Consider the following 16549-nt stretch of genomic DNA (forward strand, 5'->3'; position numbering starts at 1 on the left):
CATAGCAAAGTGTCTGGTTACTTATGTAAATAAGGTATTTCTGATTATTATTTTTAATAAACGGGAAAAAATATCTTAAAACCAGTTTTTGCTTTGTCATTACGGGGTATTGTTTATAGCTTGATGAGGAAAACATAAAATTTGATCCATTTTAGAATGAGGCTGTAAAGTAACAAAATGTGGATAAAGGGAAGGGGTCTGAATCTTAAGCCATCCCTTTAAATACGATGTTTTATCGACAGACTCAAACGAATATATCGAGAGAACGGGGTTTAGAATATTAGGGAAAGAAATCTAAATATATGCATATTTGGTGAGGAAAGTATATGTGAATCATGAAAATCATTTAAAAAAAAACAGGTTTGACGAGGTTTGACGAGCCTTAATGCACGAAGGAACAAAACAGTGGCTTGATTCATTTTGAATATTGCCACATTCAGTTCTTTAACCCATGGTAATTTTGGAAGATTAGTGTACATAGAATTAAAATAGGGAGAATAGTGTGCAATAGTAGGCAATACCCTCGTCTACTGCCTGCATCAACCATGGAACAGTGTAATAACACAGCCAAGTATTGTGCCATGCGTCGGATTCCAACTGTTGTGGCTTGGTCTGCGCTTCACTCCAAAACTATTAAATTAGCTTACATGTCTTTCTTTATATCATCTACTGCTACTAATGATCCTCAGCAACAAGCACATGGCCGTGAAGGCTTGTGCAGAGGAAACAAATGCAGGTAAATGAAACAATGTAATTAAATGGAATGATAATGTAGGCTATACCAGCTAAAGGGAACTAGCAGTGAATTGGCAGTTTATTATGCGTTCTTATTAGGCCTACTGAAGGTTGATACTGATAGTGGCTAATACTGTGTTTAACATGATAACTGCAGGATGGCACAGCATTTCAGAAACTTTACCGTGGGAAAGTTGATATGTTGATATGTTGATATGCTTCAGTTTGATGCAGTCTTCCTTTCAGGATATGTCGATATAGGACTCGTTTTACTGTGGATATAGATACTTTTGTACCCGTTTCCTCCAGCACCTTCACAAGGTCCTTTGCTGTTGTTCTGGGATTGATTTGCACTTTTGCACCGAAGTACGTTCATCTCTAGGAGACAGAACGCGTCTCCTTCCTGAGCTGTATGGCGGCTGCGTGGTCCCATGGTGTTTATATTTGCATACTGTTGTTTGTACAGATGAACGTGGTACCTTCAGGCGTTTGGAAATTGCTCCCAAGGATGAACCAGACTTGTGGAGGGCTACAATTATTTTTCTGGGGTCTTGACTGATTTATTTTGATTTTCCCATGATGTCAAGCAAAGAGGCACTGAGTTTGAAGGTAGGCCTTGAAATAGATCCACAGGTACATCTCCAATTGACTCAAATTATGTCAATTAGCCTATCAGAAGCTTCTAAAGCCATGACATCATTTTTTGGAATTTTCCAAGCTGTTTAAAGGGACAGTCAACTTAGTATATGTAAACTTCTGACCCACTGGAATTCTGATATAATGAATTATAAGTGAAATAATCTGTCTGTAAACAATTGTTGGAAAAATTAATTGTGTCATGCACAAAGTAGATGTCCTAACCAACTTGCCAAAACTATCGTTTGTTAACAAGAAATTTGTGGAGTGGTTGAGAAACAAGTTTTAATGACTCCAACCTAAGTATATGTAAACTTCCAACTTCCAACTGCATATACAGAGAAAGTGTGTGATTGAGTAAAAGAGAGAGAGGGGGAGGAGAGAGAGAGAGTGCTGTGGAAGATGCCAGCAGAAGTCTTGCTGGGCTTACATATGTAAAGCAACGGGGGCCCAGCAGTGTGTGAGACTGGAGGTTCTGGCTGAACCTGAGCTTCTCTTTGCTCCCTCTACTGCATCAATCATCCAAAACAGGGCCACGGTGGCCGCTCAGCAAGCTGGGAGCACCACGCACGCATGCATGTACGCACGCACACACAAACACACACACAAGCACATGCATGTACGCACACACACACACACACAAACACACACACACACAAACACACATGCATGTACGCACGCACGCACACACACAAACACACACAAACACAAACACACACACATGCATATACGCACGCACGCACGCACACACGCACAAACACACACACACAAACACACACACACACATGCAGGTACGCACACACACACAAACACACACAAACACACACACACACATGCATGTACGTACGCACGCACACACACACACACACACACACACACACACACACACACACACACACACACACACACACACACACACACACACACACACACACACACACATAACAACAACACACATAGACATGCCACAAATGCATACACACAAATACACACGCAAGTGCGAGCACATATACACAAACACTCAGTGGTACCCTATGCCCACAGGGTGCCCTCGGCCCCAACCATCTGCGATGCGGTGCCAACACACACAGTGGGCGATATTCACATGGAGGGCCGCTCCCCCCTAAAAAGAAATAGAAATGCCCACAAAGGGGCGGTTGGATCGCTTGATCTCCCCAAACTCATTATACATGGAAATGCATGCAAATGCATGCACCTTTAGAAATCCACCTTGGGCCAGAGTGAGTGTTTATGTGCTTGTGAAAATGAATGTGTATTTGAATGTATTTTGCAGTACATGTATCTACTTTCTAACTGTTTGTATGCCATGTGTGTTTACGTGGGAGTTCTCTGGGTTCTTTTGGGGGCATAGAAGGAGGGAATTCAGATGTGCCACCTGGGATTGTATTAGTATATTCAGTGCCTTAGGAAAGTATTCAGACCCCTTGACTTTTTCCACATTTTGTTATGTTACAGCCTTATTATAAAAATGTATACAATTGATTGTTTTCCTCATCAATCCACACACAATACCCCGTAATGACAAAGCAATAACTGTTTTAGACAGTTTTGCACAGTTATAAAAATAAAAACAGAAATACCTTATTTATTTAGCATTCAGACCCTTTGCTATGAGACTCGAAACTGAGCTCAGATGCATCCTGTTTCCATTCATCATCCTTGAGATGTTTCTACAACTTGATTGGAGTCCACCTGTGGTAAATTAAATTGATTGGACATGATTTGAAAAGGCACACACCTGTCTATACAAGGTCCCACTGTTGACAGAGCATGTCAGAGCAAAAACCAAGCCATGAGGTCAAAGGAATTGTCCGTAGAGCTCTGAGACAGGATTGTCTCGAGACACAAATCTGGGGAAGGGTACCAAAAAATGTCTGCAGCATTGAAGGTCCTAAGAACACAGTGGCCTCCATCATTCTTAAATGCAAGAAGTTTGGAACCACCAAAACTCTTCCTACAGCTGGCTGAACCGGCCAAACTGAACAATCGGGGGAGAAGGGCCTTGGTCATGGAGGTGATCAAGAACCCGATGGTCACGCTGACAGAGCTCTAAAGTTCCTCTGTGGTGATGGGAGAACCTTCCAGAAGGACAACCATCTCTGCAGCACTCCGCCAATCAGAACACTATTTTCTGGTCTGATGAAACCAAGATGGAACTCTTTGGCCTGAATACCAAGAGTCACATCTGGAGTAAATTTGGCACCATCCCTACGGTGGAACATGGTGGTGGCAGCATCATGCTGTGGGGATGTTTTTCAGTGGCAGGGACTGGGAGATGAAAACCTGCTCCAGAGCGCACAGGACCTCAGACTGGGGCCAAGGTTCACCTTCCAACAGGACAACGACCCTAAGCACACAGCCAAGACAATGCAGGAGTGACTTCAGGACAAGTCTCTGAATGTCTTTGAGTGGCCAGCCAGAGCCCGGACATGAACCCGATAAAACATCTCTGGAGAGACCTGAAAATAGCTGTGCAGTGACGCTTCCCATCCAACCTGACAGAGCTTGAGAGAATCTGCAGAGAAGAATGGCAGAAACTCCCCAAATACAGGTGTACTAGGCTTGTAGCGTGATACCCAAGAAGACTTGATGCTGTAATCGCTGCCAAAGGTGCTTCAACAAAGTGCTGAGTAAAGTGTCTGAAAACGTGTGTGATATTTCAGTTTGAATTTTTTTATAAACGAGCAAAAATGTCTAAAAACCTGTTTTTGCTTTGTCATTACGGGGTATTGTGTGTAGATTGATGAGGGAAATCATCAATCTACAAAAAAACAAGGCTGTAACGTAACAAAATGTGGAAAAAGTCCAGGGGTCTGAACACTTTCCGAAGGCACAGTACATCATCCGTCAGTCATGCCCGCCACACTGCTCTAGGCTAAACACACTATTTCTCCTGCAGTTAGTTCTCTATCCAGCTCTATCCAGTCTACTGGGAATAGGGATCTCTCCTCTAAAACCTCTAAAGCCGAGCCATAGTGCAATGATGCCATGCTACCATGCCATCCGTGTGGGCACCAGGGGCTGTGGTGTGCTGAGTGGGCAGAGAGGGGGCAGTTGTGAGCCAGAGGAGGTTGAGCAGTGGTGTGTGTGTGTGTGTGTGTGTACACACGTGTCTCTGTGCTTGTCTCCATGGGTACTACTCTTTATTGTCGTAGAAACCAACAATAAACAAAGCAATTGGGTCTAAATTGTCATACTGTACTTTCATTTCCTATGTGATGTTACCTCAGTTTCACACTGCAGAAGGGCAACAGTGTTCTATTGAGCAGGGATATATTCATGTACACTAATATTCCCACTCCAGTGTAAACAAACCAGCCAGCTTCCTCTGCTTCCTCTGGGCTATTACAGAGGCGGGTTAGAGACTGGGCGGGTTGAGAGAGAGAGAGAGAGAGAGAGAGAGAGAGTGTGAGAGAGAGAGAGAGAAAGAGAGAGAGAGAGAGAGAGAGAGAGAGCAGAAAACGAGAGATACATTATAGAGTATATAGAGAGTGGAGACAGAAAAAGCGAGAGCTCAAAGAGAGAGTGAGGAGAGAGAGCGTGAGCTCAGAGAGAAAGAGAGCGAGAGAGAGAGTCTACCTTGTCTTACAGCGTTTACTGCCCTGCGGTGATATCCTTCAGCGTGCTGGAAGGTCACGGCGCAGAGCCTTCCTTTTTCTCTTTCAATTCCATCTGGCTCTTTCACCACCTTTGACAATTGTCATCATGACAAATCAATAAAGACTATCTCCAGTCCTGCCAGAAACACCCCTCCAGCCTCCTCCACCCCCTCCACTGTCCTTGAGTAAAACACTGATACAGGAGATAGCTGTGTTAAGTCCTCTCTAAGTCTGTGTGGTAAGGCATCCCTCTCTCTGTGGCCAAGTGTGTAGTGCAAGGTGTGCATTGCATTCATATTTGTGTTCATGTTTACTGTAAATGTGTGTGCGTTGTTTGTGTGCTGAGTTAAGGTAAGTTGTTGCGTGTTGTGTGTGTGTGTGTGTATGCATACAAACAGTATGTGTTGTCTGTCGGCTGATTTACAGTAAGCTGCTGTACGTTAAGGGTTGTGTTGTGTGCTGTGTGTGCTGATTAGCAGTGTGTTAAGCTGTGCCGAGCTGTGCCGAGCATCGACAGCTCCTAGTGTTAATGCGTGTTGAGCACACTCTAGCCCGTGTGTCACTCTGCTGTGTTCTCTGTGTCTCCACAGCATTGGGCCTGAGTAATTGGTCACAAAGGGGACAGTAAATCTGCAGGAGGACCTGTGTGTGTGCGTGTCTGTCTCTGTGTGTGTGTGTAGGGAGGGGGGAGGTCCCCTTCCTCTTGCCAGCTTTTTAGAAATCTATAAACCTCCAACTGTTTACAAGACCTGATTCCCATTTGACCTACACATGCACACACACACACACACACACACACACAAACATGAACGCACGCACGCAAACACACACTTAATGACCTCACCCACTTTGTCTCATCGTTGTCTGCATCGCACAACAGTCCGTCTGAAGTCTAATGGGTCATTCAGTGGAATGGACCAGGGATTCTTAATTTCCTTTCCATTTAGTCCCTTCCTCAATATCAAACATCACTCAGTAAATCCATCAACGTATCGCAGAGAGGAAAATAGAGAAGGCTATTGTCGGATGAGACTGGGATGAACTGAGTCTCCAAAAGTGTTCATTTAGCTAGATTCAAATTTCTATGAGCTCTGTCGAAGTGATGAATGTAACCCTTTCCAAGTTAAATGTCCACTGGTGAATTTGCTGTGTGAGGTGAATTTAAAGTTATTTTGTGGGTGTAAACATGGTAAAGGACCGTGGCTGACCTTGAGTGTCCAGACGCCGTGAGGGTGTTCCCCCCAGGACTGGACGCTCATCAGGGTCCAGTTCCTCAGGCCGGCGGCCGAGTCATCGTTGCTCCGCGTGGCCAGGAGCAGAGACACTGTGCCCGCCGGGGACGCTAGGGCTATGGAGAGATCACCACGACACACACTGCTGAGACTCACCTTCACCTGGGGTTGTGTGTGTGTGTGAGTATGAGAGAGAAGGATACAGACAGAGAGAGAGAGGTGGGGGAGTATTAGTTTTAATATTAGATGAATGTCTTAAACAGATGAAGTGCACCCCCCCCCCCCCATTCATCTCACACAGCACATCTGGTGTGACAATGTCACATCTGAGAGTGAGATGCTGCCGAGCTTTAAAAGACTGACAGCCTGCTCCTGTTTACAGCACATTCCCATGGCAACACATCCATCAATCACACTTGCAGCGATGCCCTGACCAACGCTTTCTGCCAGGAGAAAGCAGCCAGAAACAAACCCCTTTTCAATTTGCATACTGACAGAAACGCACGCACACACATTCACATACACACACACTTCACTATTTCACACCCGGTTAGAGGGCGTGGTGTCTTGGTAATGACATTTGGACCTGTCTCTCTGACCTGCACATGCTCCAGTGTGTTGACCTCAGTGTCCGTCCCCAAGCAGCCTGCTGATTGGATGTTCACACTGACCTCTCCTCCAGAGGGCAGGATCCTTCAGAGAAACAAACACCATCACAACCATCCACACAGCTGTCAATCAAATGTTGACAACACACAAACCTGCTGCCAGAGACATCACCAGGCTGTTTTTAAATCATTTTGTTTTCTTTATTATTAAATCATTTTTAAATTCGTGTTGTCCCAAAGTACAGAAAACATCATCAAGTATATGTCCCATATATCAATTCTTAGCCTTCCTGCCCCTCCTCTGCACCAGTATGTTTTTTAAATGGATGCTGGAGCATTGTGACAGCACCTGATGGGGTCAAGAGTGACTTCCTGTGTGCACTTCCTGTGAGGGGCGACAGCCTGGAACTGTAAGGCCTGCTGCACCATCAGCCCTGCATCCAGAACCCCAAACCCATACCTGAGACCAGGGCAGACACATTGTTAGACAAGGACCATCTGTATCATCTGGCATATCACTTATATATTGCTTTTGTGTGTCCATGTGTACAGACACCAGTCAGTCTTTGTCTGAGTAGATTTGATTCCAATGTGCTTTAATTGATGCAGCGTTATGTGGTGTATGTGGTGTGTGAGGTGTGTGAATGTGCATGTTAAGGTGACTGTGAAAGCTTTTGCAGACGTGTGTGTCCTAAGTGCATTAGGAAATGCTCGTGGGTGTGGGTGCACCTGCTCTAATGGTTCCATACGAGGAGGCAACAAGTCATTTCCAGGAGGATGATGTTGTCCTCTGACACAATCACTTCCTATTCTGTCCGGGGAGACAGAGGGCTGCTGTTGGCGCTCCTGGGATTGTGCTCGACGATTGATTCGGAACGATGTGCCGTTCATGGACTGTAATCAAGCCCCATTATTCAGTCTTTACCGTCACGATCAGACGGTCGCTACACAATGGCTTTCCCTTACACAGCGCTGCCTTATTCCCACCCACCTCTATCCCTCTGCCTCTCTCTCTCTCCTCCATTCCTCTTTACCTCTGTCCTCCGCCCATCTATCACTCTCTCCTACGCCCCTCTATCCTTCTCTCCCAGACTGCCTTCACACCAAACCCTCTCCCTCTGTCTCTCCTCCGTCTGTCTCTCCCCTGCTCGCTTCTCTATTCCTCTTTCCCTCTATCCTCCGACTCTCCATCCCTCTCTCCCAGAGATGAAGGCTATAATAATCACGGTTGTTAGGCCGAATGCTGCCCATAACGCTCCCAAAACATTCCCAGTGGTAACCTCAGAGGGTGACAAAGAGCTCGTAGTGTAATTAACATCGCTCCATCATTAATCTGCAATAAGTGAAAGTCATTAGTCTGGATGACGGGCCTCTCTCTACCTCTCTCTCTACCTCTCTCTCTCTCTCTCTACTCTCTCTCTCTACTCTCTCTCTCTCTACCTCTCTCTCTACCTCTCTCTCTACCTCTCTCTCTATCTCTCTCTCTACTCTCTCTCTCTCTACCTCTCTCTCTACCTCTCTCTACCTCTCTCTCTCTCTACCTCTCTCTCTCTACCTCTCTCTCTCTACCTCTCTCTCTACCTCTCTCTCTACCTCTCTCTCTCTCTCTACTCTCTCTCTCTCTACCTCTCTCTAACTCTCTCTCTCTCTACCTCTCTCTCTACCTCTCTCTCTCTACCTCTCTCTCTACCTCTCTCTCTCTACCTCTCTCTCTCTACCTCTCTCTCTACCTCTCTCTCTACCTCTACCCCTCTCTCTCTACTCTCTCTCTCTCTCTACCTCTCTCTCTACCTCTCTCTACCTCTACCTCTCTCTCTACCTCTCTCTCTACCTCTCTCTCTCTACCTCTCTCTCTCTCTACCTCTCTCTCTCTACCTCTCTCTACCTCTACCCCTCTCTCTCTCTACCTCTCTCTCTCTACCTCTCTCTCTCTCTACCCCCCCCCCCCCCCTCTCTCTCTCTCTCTTTCTTTCTCCATGTTTCTCCCTTCTCTCCTGCTTGGTGAAGTCAGGGAGAAGGTGCTGATTTATAAGTCAATCCGCTCTCTCTCACCCTCTCTCTCCACCACCATTTCCGTCACTGCAAGAGACAACAGAGAATGAGGACTGGCAAGGGGGTCCGGAGGACTTACGGACTTTTAACATGCGTAGCTGGTGGGCAAGGCGCTGTACACCCTCAGTTTCAACGTTAGACACATCAGGAGCTTAGTGGAAGTGGAGGGGCATCAGTGGCAGGGGGAAGTAGGGTCTGAGAGCATGGCAGGGCACAGGTGGAGAGTGCTCTATAAGCTCCCAGTGCCAAAAATGTCAGGGGACCTCTCCCTCTCTCTATGAGGAGGTCTCATTAGTGAGACAAAAAGTCAAAGTCTCTGAAAGTCACCTTCTATTGATCATTTACATTTTCCTAGATATTTCTCCTCGTATAAAGGGATGTGCGCTCTGTCAGTTCATTGAGTGATTGGCCCAGTGACGGACGGTCATTTTGCTGCCCAATCTCCCCCTTCTCGCACTCTCTCAATTCAATAAATGCTTTATTGGCATGAATGGATGGGTTGCCACTGTTGCCAAAGCAATCGATATGAAGTATTTAATAAATTAACAATCTTTCTCTCTCTCTTTACCCCCACATCTCTCTTAGCTCTGTCTATCTATCAGAGGGGGGGACGACGACGACCAGAGTTCCCCTTCTGTGTCTCCAAACAGCAACAACAGGATTTAATGGACAGAATCTAAACCCACACTATCACCAGCACTGAGTCACCAACCACGACTCACCATTAGCCACGTAGAGATGCTACTGTTATAACGTGTGCGCTAAGAATCGGGAAGCAAGTACAGGGAGTGAATTGAATAAATCACGGGAACATAGAACTAAACAAGAAACACGAGCAGCATACAGACATGAAACAGAGTCAGTAACGCAAGGGGGGAAGAACAAAAAAAAAAGGGAGTGACAGATATAGGGGAAGTAATCAGGAAGGGGAAGGAGTCCAGGTGAGTCTCATGAAGCGCAGGTGCGCGTAACGATGGTGGCAGGTGTGAGTAATAATGAATAAACTGGCGATGTTGAGCGCCGGAGAGGGGGAGCGGGTAGAGACGTGACATCTGTAGTCGTCTGGGACAAGATCATTTGGGTTCACTTGAATACTGTGGGCAATATTTAGAAGATAGTACTTTTAAACAGTTCAACTTAAACTATCAGGTTTAATCTTTGATGTATGGCAAGTCAAATTCAAGATTTAAAAAAAAAACAAAGACCAATTGTGCTATTGTAGGCCTGTCTTCCATCCATCGTGTCCTAACACCACAGTGTGTGACTGTGTGAGCCGTGCTCTGCTCCTCCTCATAAAACAGAAAGTGTTAGCGACCGGGGCTTGTCACCTCTCTCCTGTTTAGTGATTAAATATACCTTCCTCCCCATTGCCCTGAACCGGGCGCTGTGCAACTATTAAATCCCAAGCTTCAATAGATCGATCAGGGTTGGCCCCAACTCCACAACCATAAAACTGAGCAGACATATATCTGATAGAAAAAAAGCAGTAGGAAACAGGTTTACCCACTATAGGACATGATGAAAACGACATAGTTTATGTCCTGCCACGCCAATAAAATGCTACAGCTTGAACTGAGCTGAGTCTATTTCCAGTGAAACTCCCCACTCTGCCATCAGATGAGATCCCTCGACTAACAGGTGGGACAAAGTACACGGCATCGGAAGAATCACCTGACTATAACATAAAACCTGAGTAAAATGTGTTTTTCTTACTCTACATTTTCACTTATGCCAAACTTTATATACAGTACATATATTTTCACCTTTCTGGAAATAAATGATTAATCAGCAACAACAGCGAAAAACATTGTTCCTATTGTGTAACCGTTTGCAATTATTTCACAAGTCTGTTATGAAAGTGTATGAATGCAAAACAAATATCCCAAGAGCTAACAATTCAACTAAACTTACAAAGTACAAAATGTATTTCAAAATCAACAGATATACCATATGCAGGCAAACTAGATATCCCTAGCCTCCAATAACAAAACAGGCATGTGACCCTGTGATTCTAATTGCGCTGTGTTCTAATCAACCATCTGGTTCCCCAGTCTGAGCCAAGATGACGAATGAGTGACAGGCCATCTTCTGTTTACCCAGCACGGGGAATGTAAAATCTGGACCCCCTCCAGAACCTCTCCAGACCATTCTGCAGCCTCAGATTCTCTGCATCTCCTTTCACTCACCAGTGGAAACTTCTGCCCTCTCACAACTCTTCTGTTCTTTTATCTATTAGGACTCAGGCTCCTCCCCTCACAGTCTCTCCATGGCCCCCCTTTGCAACTGTCGAGGGAACCCTTTCATTTTTTTGTTTGTTCCCCAGACAGTCCTACCCAGGACAGAACCAGTCTCTGTTGACATTCACACCATCTGGTTGTGGCGGGGGGAGGTAAGTCCACAAGCAGAACGCGAACTCGTCGCGCACTTTGAGGTCTGACCCTCACTTTCCTCCTGCAGTCCGTGTCTAAGGAACATCGATACGGAAGCCTAATATAACTCCATCTATCATAACATGTAAAAACACAGAACTAATGACTGGTCGGGGACACAGTCCTCTTGGTCTCTTCCCCCTCTCTCTACAGCGGTACACGCCACTAAATCCCCAATAGAAGTGTCTCTAAAGAATCACTCAAGCTGGACTAAGCAGCTGCCTTTGAGTTAGGTCATTTTCCCAGGAGCGCGGGAGAGTGGGGCATTGGCAGGGCCTCAGAAAAAGGACACCCATCTGTTCTCCCAGTGAAAAGGTTGGTGACACCTTCTGTGGTACCAACAACCTCTAATTAAGTGGCCAGGAACGCGCCAGCGGCAGACTATGTGATTGGGTGGGTTCGCCCCCATGCTTATCGCCGCGGTGACACGGCGAGCCCCCACTCCTCACCCCACCTCCTCACCCTCCTCTCGCCCCCTCTCCTCCACACATCTGTCTATGTATGGCAGGTAACAATGACAAAACACCGGCAGTATTATAGGCTCGAACCGACTGCCGCACAGACTCTTTCAGATGTGGTTTACGAGATTATTTAAAAATATTTTTCTATATATTTTTCTATCCGTATGTATCATGATTAACATCAGTATGTTTTTAATGCAGGATTGGAGGTCTGGACAAATCCCACGGTGATCAAAAATCTCCCCGAGCCGTGCTACACACACATATGTTGATTTGATTAACATTGGACTTAAATGAAATAACAAATGGACTTACTCAAATTCCACCGATTTCCATCTCACTTACAGCCAACTACCTCTCTCCAGAAATGTTCCTAATTAGGCTTATTAAGTAATTAAGACAAGAGGTCTTAATTAAATCGGTGCCACTGGGACCTACACAGCGCAAGGCCTTGCCATAAAACACTTTCCTCCTTTTGTTGGTTTAAATGTTAATTGTAAGACACACAATGCTATTTATTGTACTGAAATATTGATGGTTTTCACAGGCTTTGTTCACATAGGTCCATAGCAGTATTTGAGACAGGAAAAGCTTTAAAAACACTAATCAAGCCAGCATTTGACACTCCCTTTGGGTTTCCTTTAAATGGCTTTTGGAGATTTATTAGACAAGTGTCCATCTGACAGTCAATTGCAGAGGCAACAATAAGTAGTGCTAAAACCCTCCTCCTGAAATGTCAAGTCAATTACCTTGCAAAGAGTTAAACGTTTAATGAAATATCTGTCAGGAGAAAATGAGGCGTTTGTCACAGGCCTTGGTACGGTCACTTCAGAGAGAGGGAGAGAGAGAGAGAGAAAGAGAGAGAGAGATAGAGAGAGAGAGAGAGAGAGAGAGAGAGAGAGAGAGCGGCCGTCCATCACTGGGCCTATCACTCAAAGAAGCGAGCGTGTAAACATCCCTTTATACAAGGAGACTTCTCTAGGAACATTTTAAGGATCAATAGCAGGTGACCTCATTCTTAGCATCCAACATATTTTGATTTGTCGCCTGAGTGCTATTCAAACACAAATTCAAAGTGGGTTTGAAGATGAAATTCTGGGGGACGCTGTTGTTGGCCCCCGGTCCCTCTGAAGGATAGTGCCCTTGTGAGTGAGCATAGTGCTAAAAGCTTGGCGGAAGATTCTATTCAAAGTCCCAAGTGTTTTTCTTCTATTTTTTTTGCTGAGCAAAGTAACACGTTTTTGATACCATGGATTAGAACCCATCTGCCATATATATAGTGTAGTACATGAGCATCAAACATAGTTGAATCTCTCTTTAGTTTGTTAAAGCATCTGATACCCACAGTCATTGGTCTGATATGGAGTTGTGTGGGTTTTGTTTTTACCATGGGGCATTTGGGGTTCATTAGTCCATATAGAGATTCATATACTCTTGTTAGCAACTCTCTCCATCAGGCACTTTTTGGGAATTGAAACACTCGGGACAAAGTTATTGGGTGAATTTTTCTCCCTTGGTTATTACTGGTGCAACTCTAGGGCAGCCATATATCCTCAGATTCCTTTCGACTAATTGTGTGGTATCGCAAATGAACTCTGGATTGGGGAAAAAAACAGGCAACCTTATTTGGAAATTTCTTGTATTTTTCTCTCCCCCTAGCAAAACATCAAAATTGCTACTTAGCATGAATTATACATTAGTGGGGGTGGAGGGCACGGGGACCCTCTCGCCCGCGGCGCTGTGGGAGTGGGGTAGGGGTGCAGACGGCCGTCCGCACGCCCGCTGCACACCCCCGCCGAGAGAGAGCTCACCCCTCCCCCCCACACAGGAAGTACAGCGCTCCACTTCCCCTGTCCCTCTGGGTACAGCTGTGTGTCACACACAAATCAAAACCAAATCAAAGTCTATTGGTCGTGTACACAGTTTAGCAGATGTTATAGCAGGTGCAGCAAAATGCTTATGTTGCTAGCTTTTAACAATGCAGTAAAATGTCAAACAAGTACACAAATAATAAAACAATTGAACATTTTAAATAATAATGTATGTAAAATAATAATGTAAGAATGCATCCAATCAACAACCCAAATAGCACTGTAACAGTAATCCAAATGCAATCTTCAGTATATGTATATACTTTACACCGGATGAATTTACACAAGATATACTAAGAATGATATGTACATCTGTCACGATCGTTATAAGGAGTGGACCAAGATGCAGCGTGGTATGTTTCCATCCTTTATTTTGGAATAGAAAACTTTAAACAACAAAACGAACAAACGAAACGTGACGCTAATATAATGCTCACAGGCATACATAGACAAAATCCCACAAAGCACAACGGGAAAATGGCTACCTAAATATGATCCCCAATCAGAGACAACGATAAACAGCTGCCATACTAGGCCAACATAAAAATATAATTCACCAAGATAACCCACCCTTAAATCACACCCCGACCTAACCAACATAGAGAATAAAAGCTCTCTATGGTCAGGGTGTGACAGTACACTCCCCCGAAAGTGCAGAAACCTGGCCGCAAAACCTGACTCAAAAAGGGGAGGGTCTGGGTGGGCATCTACCGTCGGGGGCGGCTCCGGTGTGGGGCGAAGTACCCACTCCGCTCGTGGACACGTCATCGGAGGAACCGGACCGTGGCTCGTTGCCGGAAGAACCGGACCGTGTGTCAACCCGAAAGGAACCGGACCGTGAATCATCGCCGGATGCTCCGGACCGTGGATCGTCGCCGGGGGCGCCGGGCCGTGGATTTTCGATGGAGGAACTGGACCGTAGATCATCGCCGGGGACTCCGGAATGTAGATCGTCGCCGGAGGCTCCGGACTGGGAACCCTCGCAGGAGGCCCCGGACTGAGAACTCTCACAGGAGGCTCCGGACTAAGAACCCCCGCTGGACTGTGGAGGCGCACTGGAGGCCTGATGCGTGGGACCGGTACAGGTGGCACCAGGCTGATGACACACACCTCAGGGCGAGTGCGGGGAGGAGGCACAGGATGTACTGAACTGTGGAGGCGCACTGGAGACACAGGACGTATGGCAGGCGCAGGATACACTGGGCCGTGGAGGCTCACCGGAGGGCTGGAGTGTAGAGCTGGCACAACGCGTCCTTTGCGTATCTCCGCAAAACTGGTCCCATGCTCCTCAAAGTGACTGTCTTGCTCCAGACACCAAAACATCCACTCTACCTCATCACTCCCCTCAACTATCTCACAATACTCCTCGCTCAGTTTATCCCAATATTCCTCTTCGCTCTCAGACTCGCCCCTCGGCCTCGTCAACCAATCCGTGTGCCTACCCCCCAAAAAATTTGGGGGCTGCCTCTCGGGCTTCCGTCGTGGTCGTGAACTTCGGAGTCGCCGTTGATCCTCCTGCGTCTGCTTCCATGGAAGGCTTTCGTCTCCTGCCATTATCTCCTCCCAAGTCCAGGATGTCTACTCCTCCTGGCCATGCTGCTTGGTTCGTTTGTGGTGGGATCTTCTGTCACGATCGTTATAAGGAGTGGACCAAGATGCAGCGTGGTATGTTTCCATCCTTTATTTTGGAATAAAAAACTTTAAAGAACAAAACAACAAAATGAACAAATTAAACGTGAAGCTACTGTAATGCTCACAGGCAACTATACAAATAGACAAGATCCCACAAAGCACAATGGGGAAATGGCTACCTAAATATGATCCCCAATGAGAGACAACGATAAACAGCTGCCTCTGATTGGGAACCATACTAGGCCAACATAGAAATATAATTCACCTAGATAACTCACCCTTAAATCACACCCGACCTAACCAACATAGAGAATAAAAGCTCAGGGCGTGACAACAACAGTAGTGAGCTATGTCTATAGTGAGCTATAGTATATAAATAAATATGCAATGTGTATAAACAGTGTAACTAAAATGCTATGTACAGTAGTAGAAATAGAACGAGCTAAATCAAGATTAAAGTATTTAAATACACACAGTATGTACAGCAGTAGTTATATTCGATGAGTAAACATTATTAAAGTGACCAGTGTTCAATGACTCTATGTACAGTGCCTTGCGAAAGTATTCGGCCCCCTTGAACTTTGCGATCTTTTGCCACATTTCAGACTTCAAACATAAAGATATAAAACTGTATTTTTTTTGTGAAGAATCAACAACAAGTGGGACACAATCATGAAGTGGAACGACATTTATTGGATATTTCAAACTTTTTTAACAAATCAAAAACTGAAAAATTGGGCGTGCAAAATTCAGCCCCTTTACTTTCAGTGCAGCAAACTCTCTCCAGAAGTTCAGTGAGGATCTCTGAATGATCCAATGTTGACCTAAATGACTAATGATGATAAATACAATCCACCTGTGTGTAATCAAGTCTCCGTATAAATGCACCTGCACTGTGATAGTCTCAGAGGTCCGTTAAAAGCGCAGAGAGCATCATGAAGAACAAGGAACACACCAGGCAGGTCCGAGATACTGTTGTGAAGAAGTTTAAAGCCGGATTTGGATACAAAAAGATTTCCCAAGCTTTAAACATCCCAAGGAGCACTGTGCAAGCGATAATATTGAAATGGAAGGAGTATCAGACCACTGCAAATCTACCAAGACCTGGCCGTCCCTCTAAACTTTCAGCTCATACAAGGAGAAGACTGATCAGAGATGCAGCCAAGAGGCCCATGATCACTCTGGATGAACTGCAGAGATCTACAGCTGAGGTGGGAGACTCTGTCCATAGGACAACAATCCGTCGTATATTGCACAAATCTGGCCTTTATGG

At 45.5% G+C, this 16549-nt stretch overlaps 1 protein-coding gene across 1 annotated transcript in view; it reads right to left on the reverse strand.

Annotated features, from left to right (window-relative positions):
- Positions 1-16549, reverse strand: part of LOC139385550 (PC3-like endoprotease variant B) — a 151724-nt gene that overhangs the window by 15237 nt on the left and 119938 nt on the right. The window contains exons 15-17 of the mRNA XM_071130706.1: positions 7181-7291; positions 6823-6916; positions 6200-6385 (exon numbers count right to left, since the gene is read on the reverse strand). Coding sequence (XP_070986807.1) covers positions 6200-6385; positions 6823-6916; positions 7181-7291 — 391 coding nt within the window. The remainder of the gene's footprint in view (positions 1-6199; positions 6386-6822; positions 6917-7180; positions 7292-16549) is intronic.

This window comes from Oncorhynchus clarkii, chromosome 3, assembly GCF_045791955.1.
Source record: "Oncorhynchus clarkii lewisi isolate Uvic-CL-2024 chromosome 3, UVic_Ocla_1.0, whole genome shotgun sequence".
Classification (NCBI taxonomy): domain Eukaryota; kingdom Metazoa; phylum Chordata; class Actinopteri; order Salmoniformes; family Salmonidae; genus Oncorhynchus; species Oncorhynchus clarkii.